Here is a 12,209-nt window from a genome sequence, read left to right as displayed (position 1 = left end):
CCTGGCCTCATCCCATATCCAATCGTCGCTCTCATCCACGCCTCCTTGACCTGACAACTTGTCAATCTTCTCTCCCAACTATCCACCCCACCCATCCCTCTGACCAATCCCCACCACTGCATACCTGCATTCACTTATCACCATCCCACCTACCTTCCCCAGCACCACCCCTCCTCTATTTCCCAACTCCCTTACCCCTCCCCATTTCTGAAGAAGGGTCCCAACCCGAAACGTCAACTTTCCTGCTCCTCTGACACTGCCTGGCCTGCTGTGTTCCTCCAGCTCCACAGTGTTGAGTCTACCATTTCATTCTTTACTTGCACTATTCTGTTCCCACACCATGACAATCACCACGGAATTTTGTGGTTATTTCCAGCCTCAATTAATTGCTCATAACCTATTCATTTCTAACTTTGATCCTCTAATAAAAAGGTCAGACTTGAAACTTTGATTGGATTCTCCTTCTACATAGGTTGCTAAATTTGCTATTGCTTATACTTTTATTTTGGAGTTCCAGGATCCATAGAATTTGCTTCCAACTTAAATTATTCACAAATCATTACATAAAATCCATCCCACAACATTAATGATATTCTACCAAGAAATTGTGAAAACGTCTCCTCCTTCCACTGTAGGGCATGATGCACTTCATCAGAACTTCGCTCATAAAATATTGATCTAAAAATTCTGCTTCTCTTTTGTCATCCCAAAGCAGAACTCTTAGCATGGTAGAACTTAAGAATGACTTTTTAGCTCCGTATTTCTCTCCCTCACACAGCCAGAACATTTCCAAGCTCAGATGCCATCTATTAACAATGTTCATGCTAGTCAACTTTGAGTTAAATGACTTACTAGGAGCTCCAATGCAGACAAGAGATTTAGGCACAAAAATGAACAGCCTTCTTTGAGGAAACTTGTGCTTGTAATCTCCAAGGATCATAACTTCTATACGAGGAAACATTTCCATTGCAGGAAGATCCAACTATACCACTCAGGAAATTTGCAAGTACAAAAGGACTGAAATAACAACACGAGAAAATAAGATCCATAGCCTTTTACTGGGCAAAATATGACAACGTGACTCAAAAACAAAATGCCCGCATATTCAATAACCATGTTTAATACAAACTTGAAACAGGTTCCTTTGGTACATCCACAGGATTTGCACATTAAATAAATTTTCTGACTTTAAAGGAGTAATTATCATCTTTACCATTTGGGAGGTAAACCAGCAGGAAGTCATGTGGGTGTATGGAGCTAATCCAACCCCATTTATTTACCATTCAAGTGGAAAACAAAAATTACCAGAAAACGTATCCTGTCTTTTAAAATAAAGTTAGTACTTCAGATTTATAAATTCATCTGTAAAAGCTTTAAATCACTTTTCAAAGGTTTTTTTAAAAAATGCAGAAAGGCATGAACAAAAATGGCAAGCACTTGAAATGCCAATTTAAAAGGTTATTTTCTGCAAGTGAATTGGCTGTCGAGCAATTTGCAAAGACACATTTTAAATCATGTGAACAACATTGAAGTTCACCCATTCTCATTAATGAAGTCAAAATGAAAGTGATACAATTGTCTTCCCCTCCCTATGCTCCCCTTCATTAATATACTTGCTTTGTTCATCTCTCATTGAGTGCAGAGTGACCAAGATATTTTTAGGAGAGAAAATTTAAATTAGAGGGGTGCTGATAATGAGAGATCAAATGCGTTTTCAAGGCTATACATCTAGTTAGGAAAGGTTTGAGTAGATTAAAAGGAAATATTCAACTTTGGATTGCAAGTAAATGATAGTTTCCTCCAGAAACAGCTCGTAGCATTGGATATCCAACACCAAATCATCAGATAGTTTATGCTGCAATCTATGTCAGTTCATGTTTGGCATTTCTTAAAAGCTTAAAACCTTATTAATTTGCATCCGAATGTGCTACTTCAGCACCAAAGCTTTCAATTTTTGAACATGATTCGACAGGTTCTTGAATTCTTTTAATATTGTTGATTTCCATCTTTACATGCTGTACTACTTCTTGATGTTCTTCAGGTTCTTCTGTTGACCCCAAGATCTCAGCATATTTTTCTTTAGACCGTTGCACAATTTCAGAATTGTCTTTCAAATGCCCAGCATCTCCCTGTACATTCAAATCCCCTTCTTCCATTGGCTCCTCAGTTTTCTCAGTAGTCACGCTGTCTGATCCATCATCCTTACTCTTGTCTCTGAAAACCTCTACACCCAACATTCGTAGATAATGAAAACGCTCATTCCTGGCAACAAAGGCACGGATTGAATTCTTTCCCCTCCAGCCACACAACACAATTGGACACTTTGGACCTTCAATGTTTCTGCAAAAATAATTGTGGACAGTAGGTGGGAAGAAAAATAAAAAACATTAAAAAGATTGAAGACTTCATTCAATTAGTTATACATATTTATTTACAGATATTGGCATCACTGGCAAGGCCTGCTTTTACTGCCTATTCCCAACTGCCCTGAAGGTAGTGTGAGCTCTCTTCTGAACTGCCGCAGACCTTTGGTGCTTTTAGGAAGGGAATTCCAGGATTTTGACCCAGTGACAGTGAAGGCATGATTATGTAGTTCCACATTAGGAAGGTGAGAGACTTGGAGGGAAACTTGCAGGTGGCGGTGTTACAATGCATTTACTGCCCTTGACCGTTCTGGTGGTAGAGGTCACATGTGTGGAAGGTGCTGTCAAAGGATCCTTGGTGTGTCACTGCAGTGCATCTTGTATATGGTACACACTGCTGCCACTGTGTGTTAGTGGTGAATGGAGTGAATGTTAAAGGTGGTGGTCGGGGTGCCAATCAAGTAGCCTGTGTCTTGGGTGGAATCAAGCTTCTTGAGTGTTGTTGCAGCTCCACCTATTCAAGGAAGTGCAAAGCATTCCAGCACAATTTCTGCTTATAACTGTCCACCATCTAAAAGGCACAAGGAAACAGAAGCAGAGTTACTCGTTCCAGAGCTCCGAGTCTCTGATCTGTAGCCATAGTACTTTTAATGTTTGTCCAGTTCAGTTTCTAGTCAAAGGCGTGTTGATAGTGGTAGATTCGGCAATGGTAATGCCATTGAATATGATGGAATAATGGTTAGATTCTGTTTTGTTGGAAACGGGTCCGACCTATCAGGCACTTGTGCAGCGTAAATGTTACTTGACATTTATCATCTCTAACCTGGATGTTGTTGAGGTCTTGCTGCATTTGGATAGCTGAAGATAATTAGATCTAGACCACTACCCTAAAGAACACCTGCAGAGATGTCCCGAGCTAAAATGATTGATCTCCAAAAACTAAAACTGCAATCCTTTGTGTTAGGTATGACTCCAACCTAGGGTCAGTTTTCCAATTGATTCACATTGACTCTAGTTTTGCTAGGGCTCCTTGATGAAATACTTGGTGAAACTCTGCCTCAACATTAAGGGCAGTGAGTCACACCTCACTTCAGTAAGTTACTTTTTTGAATTTTTGGAGAGATTGAGGGATTTGGGGAGAAAAAAAACTCAGGCTTATTTTAAAACGGCGTTTTCCCCAAACAAATAGCCTACAATTTTGAACCATGAAAAGGTTATAACCGAAACTGGCAGATTAGATTTGTAGTTTAAGATAACCACTGAAATAGTTAATTGATCTGCCTCCAGCATCATGATTCCATCTTTTTAATGGAATGTATTTATTCTCTATTCTCCAGAAGAATTGTAGAAAATAAATAAGTGGAACAGCAACAAATTACAGAATGGACAGACAATTAAAGACAAGAGTGAGAAGTCAAAAATGCTCCAAACAACCAAGCTGGAGAAATGATTGCTAGCTCATAAAGCAGCCATTATCATAATCACTATTTTCCTCCCACAGTTCATGAAGAAGATTTGTTTGAAATGTCCACTAAGACAGTTCCACAAAGGGAAAAATGGTGTATATCCATACTGAATGAACACAGCGCTCATGCAGAGAACATTATAATATCATGAAAGCTAGACATAAGGGACGAGGAAAAAAATTTTTAAAAATTACGCAAAGATGAACAGCATGGCAAAAAGAGTCTTTACTTTTTAAAAAAGGGATGGATGAATGCACAATACAAAGCAGCTTTAGGGAGACATCCCAGAGACAAGTAGTCAGTGGTGAAAAGACTGACATGACAATGGAAAGAATAGAAAATAAAGAGGTGTGGAGGTTATATACAAGGACAACTGGCTGAACTATCCAATATATAAAACTTACACATTAGGATGGGGAAGACCAGAAAGTCAAACTATTCTGTAGGAGTTACTATTGAAATACTTCAAGGGTAAGATGTGGGACATTGTGCCGGTAAATACCGAGTACTCGGATTTTGGATAACATGAAATTTCAGAGGTAAAGTTTGGGGTGGGGGAGGGATGAATCGACAAACGGTGATGTAACAAAGGGGGACAGCTGGAGAAGACCAGCAATCAGAGAAGTCAAGCATCCTGGTAATTATGCACATAAAGATCTCAGCAACGGAGTGTGATTAGACTTAGAAGCCCTACAGTAGAGAAACAGGCCATTCGGCCCAATGGATCCACACCATCCCTCCAAACAGCATCCCACCCAGCCCCATTCCCCTTCCCTATCCCTGCAACCCTTCATTTCCCATGGTTAATGCATCTAGCTTAAACATCCCTGAACACTATGGGTAATTTAGCATGATCAATACACCTAACCTGCATATCTTTAGACCGTTGGAGGAAACCTGAGCACCCGGCAGAAACCCACACAGACAGAGGGACAATGTGCAAACTCCACACAAACAGTCACCTGAGGGTGGAATTGAACCTAGGTCCCTGACGCTGTGAGGCAGCAGTGCTAACCACTGAGTCACCATGCCACCCCAAATGGTGGTGGGTTGGTGGGGAGAACTAAAACCTTAGGCCAGCAATATATCAAAGTTTAAAGCACTATTGGTAAAGATATATCATTGGAAGGTGGACAACAGACATGGGAAGTGTCAATATGAAATCAGGCTTGTTGGTGCTAAATTAAGTGTAGTACTTTAACTGTGGATATCAGATTTATTTTTGGAATAAATTATTTAAAATAAAACTGGCACATAACTCTAAAGTATAAACTTAATCCATGACTCCCTTATAGCTTAATAAATGAAGGAATGAACGTATGAGTGGTCTAGTGGTTAGCACAGTCAGCCTATAGGTTAGAATTCTGAATTCTATCATGATAGTTTAGAATCTAGTGACTTTGATTTGCAGAATGAACTGACAAAGAAAGCTGCTGGAATAGGCTTTGCACCACAAGGATATATGTTTTTAGACATTAGTTGAAGATTGCACTAGGTTCTGCTGCGATGCCCAAAGTGAACACTGAACAACTTGAAAAGGGCATGTAATGCTACAGTTGTTAAAAGTGCAAGCAAAAATAAATAATCTATTGAAAACTTACGAAGGATCTGGTTCATACTTCAACACAACACTCCCCATACCTGTTTTAATGAAAAAGTAAATACATTAAGTGTTCATTAACTCCATTAGAGTAGTTCTAAGATAATATTTCAATTTCAACTGAACAATTAATAGGCTGACAAATATAAAGCCACTGGTACATTACATATATTGTGATGAGCGTAAGTTACTTTGAAAAGATACAGGTGCTAATTATTAAGATACTTCTATGCACCTTACCCAACTAGAACAAATCACAACATTCAGCAAACCTAAATGGAAAAAATGACTTAAATGCCATACACATTGCTGTGCAATATTTTCGTTGTTATCTTCACTTATATACAATTTAATATCTATAAAGTAATGCACCCAAACCTAGTATAGCTTGGACTATATAATTCCACCAATTCTCATACAAAGAAAGTAAATAAAGATTAATATGGAGGATGTGAAACACGAAGATCAAATAGGCAGTATGCAACATGCACGTGAAAAGACTATCAGCAGATGTTGTCTATATGCAATTTTGTTTTCCAATTTTTTAATTTCAATTTTTGGTGTTTCCTGTTGATTTAAAAAAGGCAGTTTTAAAGCGAATGCTAATAATGCCTACAGACTTTAATCATATTTTGCATAGTAAATCACTTTAGCTGGTTTGAATTTCAAATGCAAACATATTGGGAATTATAAGATGCAGTGAATGATCTTATGATCGAACACCTGGCATTTTTGATGCTTCATGCTAAGTTTCTAAATTTTACTTTTAATATTGTAAGCTGGAACGTATTTTATATTCAAAAGGAATAGACTATTTCTGAACAATGTAAAAAAATTGCAACAACAGGATAACTGTGTGACATTCATACATTTTAAGAAAAATTACAATAGTTTCTTTTGTTATATTAAGGGCTCTTTTCTCAATTAAAAGTGCTAACATAGCAACTTACTCAGTTTCTTTGCTTGTTTCTGTGGTTCACTTGTAAGCTTGCCAATGAATGGATTTTCTTGTGTTAACAGCACCATAACATCTTCAATACAAATCTTAATGATTCTTTCATTAATGTATGGATTTAAAGTATAAATACCCTGAAGAACAAAAGTATACTTTTAGCTGTCTATGTTTTACTTTGAAGAACAAGCATCTAATTTCTAATACTAATACAATACCAATAGTAACATGTACTGATCAGGCTTGTCTGCCAGATAATTTAAGAAAAGCAGACTCTAGAGTATTCCTTTCTTTCTCTAAAAATCAAAGGTTCTCTTTTTGCAAGGTTGTACGTTGTAGTGTTTACATTGAAATCAATTCATGCTTCTAACAGTATGCACATCAGGTTTCTAAGAATGATAAATTTGCGTCATTTAGGATGTATCCACCATTGGAACAACAGAATTCCACAGTCTTTTCCAATCGCCCATGCCAAAAAAATTTAAGAAGAATGACACGGAAATAGCATTAAGCAAGCTGCCCGGTCACGAGTCACTAGCCACAGTGCAGTACCAGGTCTTGGAAGCTAGAAATGGCCAATGGGACTGGTATTCAGGTACTGCTCTTCTCCAGCTCAGCATTTGCTTCGTTCATGCAGTGGTAAATTACAAGAGCTCCTGCAGCAAATATCTTGAATTGATTTCTTTTAAATTAATGCAATTGCTGTTACGAGTAGTTGCAATAAAAGAAAACCGCATCCATCTCCCTAAAAAGCTCAGTTCACAAAAATACAGCCAAAAAATGTTCATTTATTTATTTATAGTCTTAATCATTGCCTGAACTTTCAAGATTTGGACACATTCTTGATGGTACCCAAATTAGCAAAATTTCTTCTTCATTATGAATTTAAAAATGCATCGTTCCCATGGCAAAGCAAGGCCACAGTCCAGATTACATTAGGTTAGGTGTAGGTTACATTATGTACACGTCAACTCTCAATTTCTTTCAAAAAGGAATAATGTACAAACCACAGTCACTTAATGAGTTAACTCTTCAACACCCCAAGTGCAATCACACCCAAACAATTCAACACATCAGCAGCAATCATCAATTAAACTCAAAAAAGTAAGAAGGGCCAAGTCTGTATTCAAGCTGCCAACTACATGGTTTTCCTCAGGTTTGTAATAGAAATTAATGATTCCCTGGCACAGTAACTTTTGCACTGAAAATCTCTTTTCTTTACTGGTTGTTAGGATCCAAACTGAAATTAGTTTTGGCAATCTCAGGCAAAGTCTAAATATATTCAAACCATAACTGCAGAACTGTAAACAGCTGCTTAAAAGTTGTTAACAGATAATGAGGATAATAGAACCACACAATCACAAATACCAAAGAGAATTAGGGGGAGGGGATCCACTTTGGGTACAAATTGGGCTCGCTGAGCTATGTTTTCCACTCACTTATTTTAATGAATGTAGAGGGTAAAATTTACCGTGAACTACAGCAGCCAGGCAGCATGAGAACATAATTTTTATAATAAAAGACCCCAACGCCCCGGTTATACTGTCTGCCACCCTCTTCTGTCAGACAGAAGAGACAAAAGTTTGAATACACATATGAACAAGATTTCAGAACAGCTTCTTCCCCATTGTTATCAGACGTCTCAAATGGTTAATTCCGATCTCTCTCTGCACTGTAACACTATATTTTGCACTCTGTTGTGCCATCCTGGTTCACTTTGTATGGTAAAATCTGCCTGTATAGCACCCAAAACAATACTTTTCACTGTATCTCAGTATATGTGACAACAATAAATCAAACTCAAACTCATTAAAACAAATTGTTGGAGTGTGGTAACTTGGTGTAAGCTAAAAGCATTTATTACAATAAATACAGTTTAGCCCACCACTAGTAAATAACAATATTTCAAATAACTGAAAATGTTGTTTAAACAACTACACAAAATCAGATGATAGTTTATTGGTTTATTCCCATGGAATCATTTAAAAAGTATGTCCCATGTTTATTAAATGCTCTTATAACCAACCATTTTAAATTTAAGAGTCTCTTTACTGACTGTAATTACCAGAAAGTTTCCATGGCGGCTGGTTCCATTCAGTCTTGACTAGCACAGCAAGCATTTCACACAGTGCTTTCTTTTAAGAAAGCTCAAAAGATCACAGAAACCCAATATATGTTAAACTAATTTTGCACTTGAAAAGACCCTAGCAGGAGTGAGAAATTGGGCAGAAAATAAATCAGGAGATGGAAAAGCCATATAAGAAAGGCACTATTACAATAATCATGGGAGATTTTAATATGGAGGTGGCCTTGGAAAATCAGGTTGGGAGCAGATCCCAATAAAAGGAAATTGTGGAATATCTACAAGATGGTTTTGTTGAGCAGTTTGAGGTAGAGCACACTAGGGAACAGATGGTTCTGGATTTGGTGATGTGCAATGAGGCAAACTTGATTAGGGAGCTTAAGGTGATGGAAGCTCTAGGGCAGTAACCATAATATGATAGAATTCACACTGCAGTTTGAGGGGGAGAAGCTGGAATCAAATGTAATAGTGTTACAATTGAGTAAAGACAACCACAAAGACATGAGGGAGGAGCTGACCAGAATTGATTGGAACGGTAGCCAAGAAACTGGAGGAGCAATAATGGCAGTAGTTTCTCTGGATAATTTAGATAATTCTGGGGATTTCCGGATAACTTGGGAGGCACAGCAGAGATTCATCCCAAAAGAAGAAGAAACATACTAATGGGAGGACAAAATAACCATGGCAGAAAAGGCAAGTCTGGGACAGCACAAAAGCAAAAGGCGTACAATGTGAAGTGGGAAGCCAGAGGATTGGGAAGCCTTTAAAAGCCACCCAAGGACAGCTAAAAAAGCAATAAGGAGGAAGATGATGAAATACAAGTGTAAGCTAGGTAGTAATATAAAAGAACATTTAAGAGTTTCTGTGGATATATAACAAAGGTAAAAGAGAGGCAACAGTGGATATTAGATGGCTGGAAAATGAGGCTGGAGAAGTAGTTATGGGGAATTAAGAAATGGCACAGGAACTGAGTAGGTACTTTGCATCAGTATTCACAATGGAAAACACCAGTAGCATACCAGAACAACAACAGCAGCAGGGGGCAGAAGTGACCGTAGTGGCCATCACTAAGGGGAAGGTGCTGGGTAAAATGAAAGGTCTTAAGGTTGATAAATCACCCAGACCAGATGGACTATACCCTAGAGTTCTGAAGGAGCCAGCTGAGGAGATTGTAGAAGCATTGGTGCTGATCTTTCAGGAAGCACCAGAGTCAGGGAGGGTTCCAGAGGACTGGAAAATGGCTAATGTAACACGCCTAGAGAGGCAGAAGACAGGAAATTATAGGCCAATTTGCTTGACCTCGATCACTGCTAAGATTTTAAGAGCCCATCATTAAGGATGAAATTGCTGGGAACTCGGAATTGCATGGTACAGCTGAACCGGCACAGCTTCATCAAGGGGAGGTGATGCCTGACAACTCTTAGAATTCTTTTGAGATGGTACGAAGCAATTTAAACAGAGAACAGCCAGTGAACATGACCTATTTGGATTTCAAGATGGGCTCTGACAAAGTGTCACAAGGACACTGCTAAATAACAGTCCATGGTTGCTGGGGTGGAATGCTCTTCGGAGGGTCAATGCAGACTCAATGGACCGAAATGCCTCTGCACTGCAGGGATTCTGCTACAAGACAAACAAGAAGCAGTCAATCTAATCTTCCTTCAAGCATCCTGATACAAATGATCACAGTTTCTGAATAACCATAGTAATCAATCAATCTCCATCAAATAGCCTGCAACAGATCCAAAAAATATACAAAGGGAAACCCAGTGCTGGAGTGTTTTGGAAATTACAGATTCAAATAATTTTTCCCTCCAAAGTATGCCCCATCTACTGCATGTCATGTCTGAAATACTGCTTCTCAAAATTTTAATGTCTGAAACAAATCCTTCTGATTTGCATTAGTTCCACTTCCAACGACTTCAGCGAGAATCTGTTCCAAGCCATTCACTCATTTGGGAGGCAAGGGTTTAAAATAACACATCCTGAAGTTTAAAAAACATTAATTCCAATTCAGGGTAACTCGCTGCGTCAGAGGGAAACAATTCCATCTCTCGGCTCACAGGTGGTGCTCTAAAAACATGGGATCAAGCCCATCTTTTTGATTGTTTACCTACCAGATTTCCAAAAGCCTGGGAAGCCCGACTTACAGTAGTTTGAAAAAGTAAACCTCATTTTATTTTAACAAGAACCTTCTTAAAAAAAAGTTTCAGCGACTGTCCTTGCTCCATGGTAAGATGGGTTAATCCAAATAAAAACAAAATACTGCAGATGATGTTGGAAATTCAAAATAAAAGCAGAAATTACTGGAGAACTCAGCAGCTTAAATCCGAGATTACTTTGTTTCTCACTCCACAGATGCTACTGAACTTGCTAGAATAGTTAACTCTCCCTCCCACAGCTATCATGGTTATGATAGTTATCTATTGTCCTACTTATCTCATACCACCACAAATCAAGGTATTTCCAGAAGGTGAATTTGCAATTTAGTACAACTACCCTTAGAATGCAAAGCTTCATTCGCTGCTAGATTCCTCATGTGTCAGTAAAAGGGACAAAGGTTTGACAATATTGGGTGCAGGACCCACGGATGGCAGTGATGATTTAGTGACTTCTAAAGGGATTGTTCCAAATAATTAATGTTATATTTAATGATGGAATCCACAACACCCATCTCTCTTTCTCTGTCCCACGTGCAAGAAAGTCTAAACATTTTATGATTTTCCACCAAGATCCCACCTGGAGTACTGTGTTGGTATGGACACCAATTCTCAGGAAAACTACACAGGGCAAGAGGACAGCCCACAGTCGCCAAAATAACACCTGAATTTTAGAAGGTAAATTAAGACTGCTTGCATAAGCTTGATTTTGAGGGGTCTTGTGGTGCAGTGGTAGTGTCCCTACAGCTGGACCAAAAGGTCAAGGTTCAAAACCCATCTGTCGTAAAAAGGTGTGCTGTAACATGCTGTAAACTGGATGATTGAGAGTCATTATTAAGCTTGATTTTACCTTGTGGAGTTTAGCAAGTTGTAGAGTGATGTGACTAAAGTTCTTGAAAATGACAGAAGTGACAAATGATTAATTTCAGTAATTACTGCCCTGGTAGATAATCCAGAAAAAGGAAATTTTCTTAAAAATTACAGCTTGACCATTAGAGAGCACTTTTTTCAGAAAATCAGATGCAGAGATTAAAAAAAACACTTCCTATCAAGAGGTTGTGGATGATAAAACGTCAAATGAAAGTCACAAACTCAAGATTGATAAACTTTTAATCAACTGAGTGCAAAGGAAATGGAAATATAAAGGATAACCAGATCTGTGGCATGGATCAGCCATAATCCAATCAAATGATGCTACAGGCTGGATATACTGATAAGATGATTGTTATTCTTATAAATCATTGCTGACAATTGCAGCTATCAAAATGCAACTAAATTTGTTACATGATTCAAGAATTTCAATTAAGATATTAGAAAATCATAAATGTTAAATTCATAGTCACAGTGACAAGTGGTAACCAGGAGTGAATTAAAGGCTGATTTTTTTATTCACTTTATCTGGCAGCTGTCCTTACACTAATACCAACTGCGAATATCACAATCAATCATTGTCACAAATACCTGGTTTCAAAGCCAACTAACTTATTGTTTGAAAAATGAACTCAACTAAGGTTAAGGGAAGTTTTGAGTCTTTTAATGTAATGCACTCTCTGAAGCTTGTATTACACAAAATGGTTTGAGGTGCA

The 12,209-nt window shown here is 38.2% G+C and overlaps 1 protein-coding gene across 1 annotated transcript in view; it reads right to left on the bottom strand.

Moving 5' to 3' along the window:
- Positions 1–1,039: 1,039 nt before the first annotated feature.
- Positions 1,040–12,209, bottom strand: part of nsun2 (NOP2/Sun RNA methyltransferase 2) — a 56,949-nt gene continuing 45,779 nt past the window's right edge. The window contains exons 14-16 of the mRNA XM_048608648.1: positions 6,380–6,518; positions 5,431–5,470; positions 1,040–2,340 (exon numbers count right to left, since the gene is read on the bottom strand). Of these exons, the coding sequence (XP_048464605.1) occupies positions 1,908–2,340; positions 5,431–5,470; positions 6,380–6,518 (612 nt within the window). The 3' untranslated portion in view covers positions 1,040–1,907. The remainder of the gene's footprint in view (positions 2,341–5,430; positions 5,471–6,379; positions 6,519–12,209) is intronic.

This window comes from Rhincodon typus, chromosome 2 (genome assembly GCF_021869965.1).
Source record: "Rhincodon typus isolate 14 chromosome 2, sRhiTyp1.1, whole genome shotgun sequence".
In the NCBI taxonomy this organism is placed as follows: Eukaryota; Metazoa; Chordata; class Chondrichthyes; order Orectolobiformes; family Rhincodontidae; genus Rhincodon; species Rhincodon typus.
Note: the sequence above shows the minus strand (reverse complement) of the source record. Positions and strands in the feature narration are given on the sequence as shown.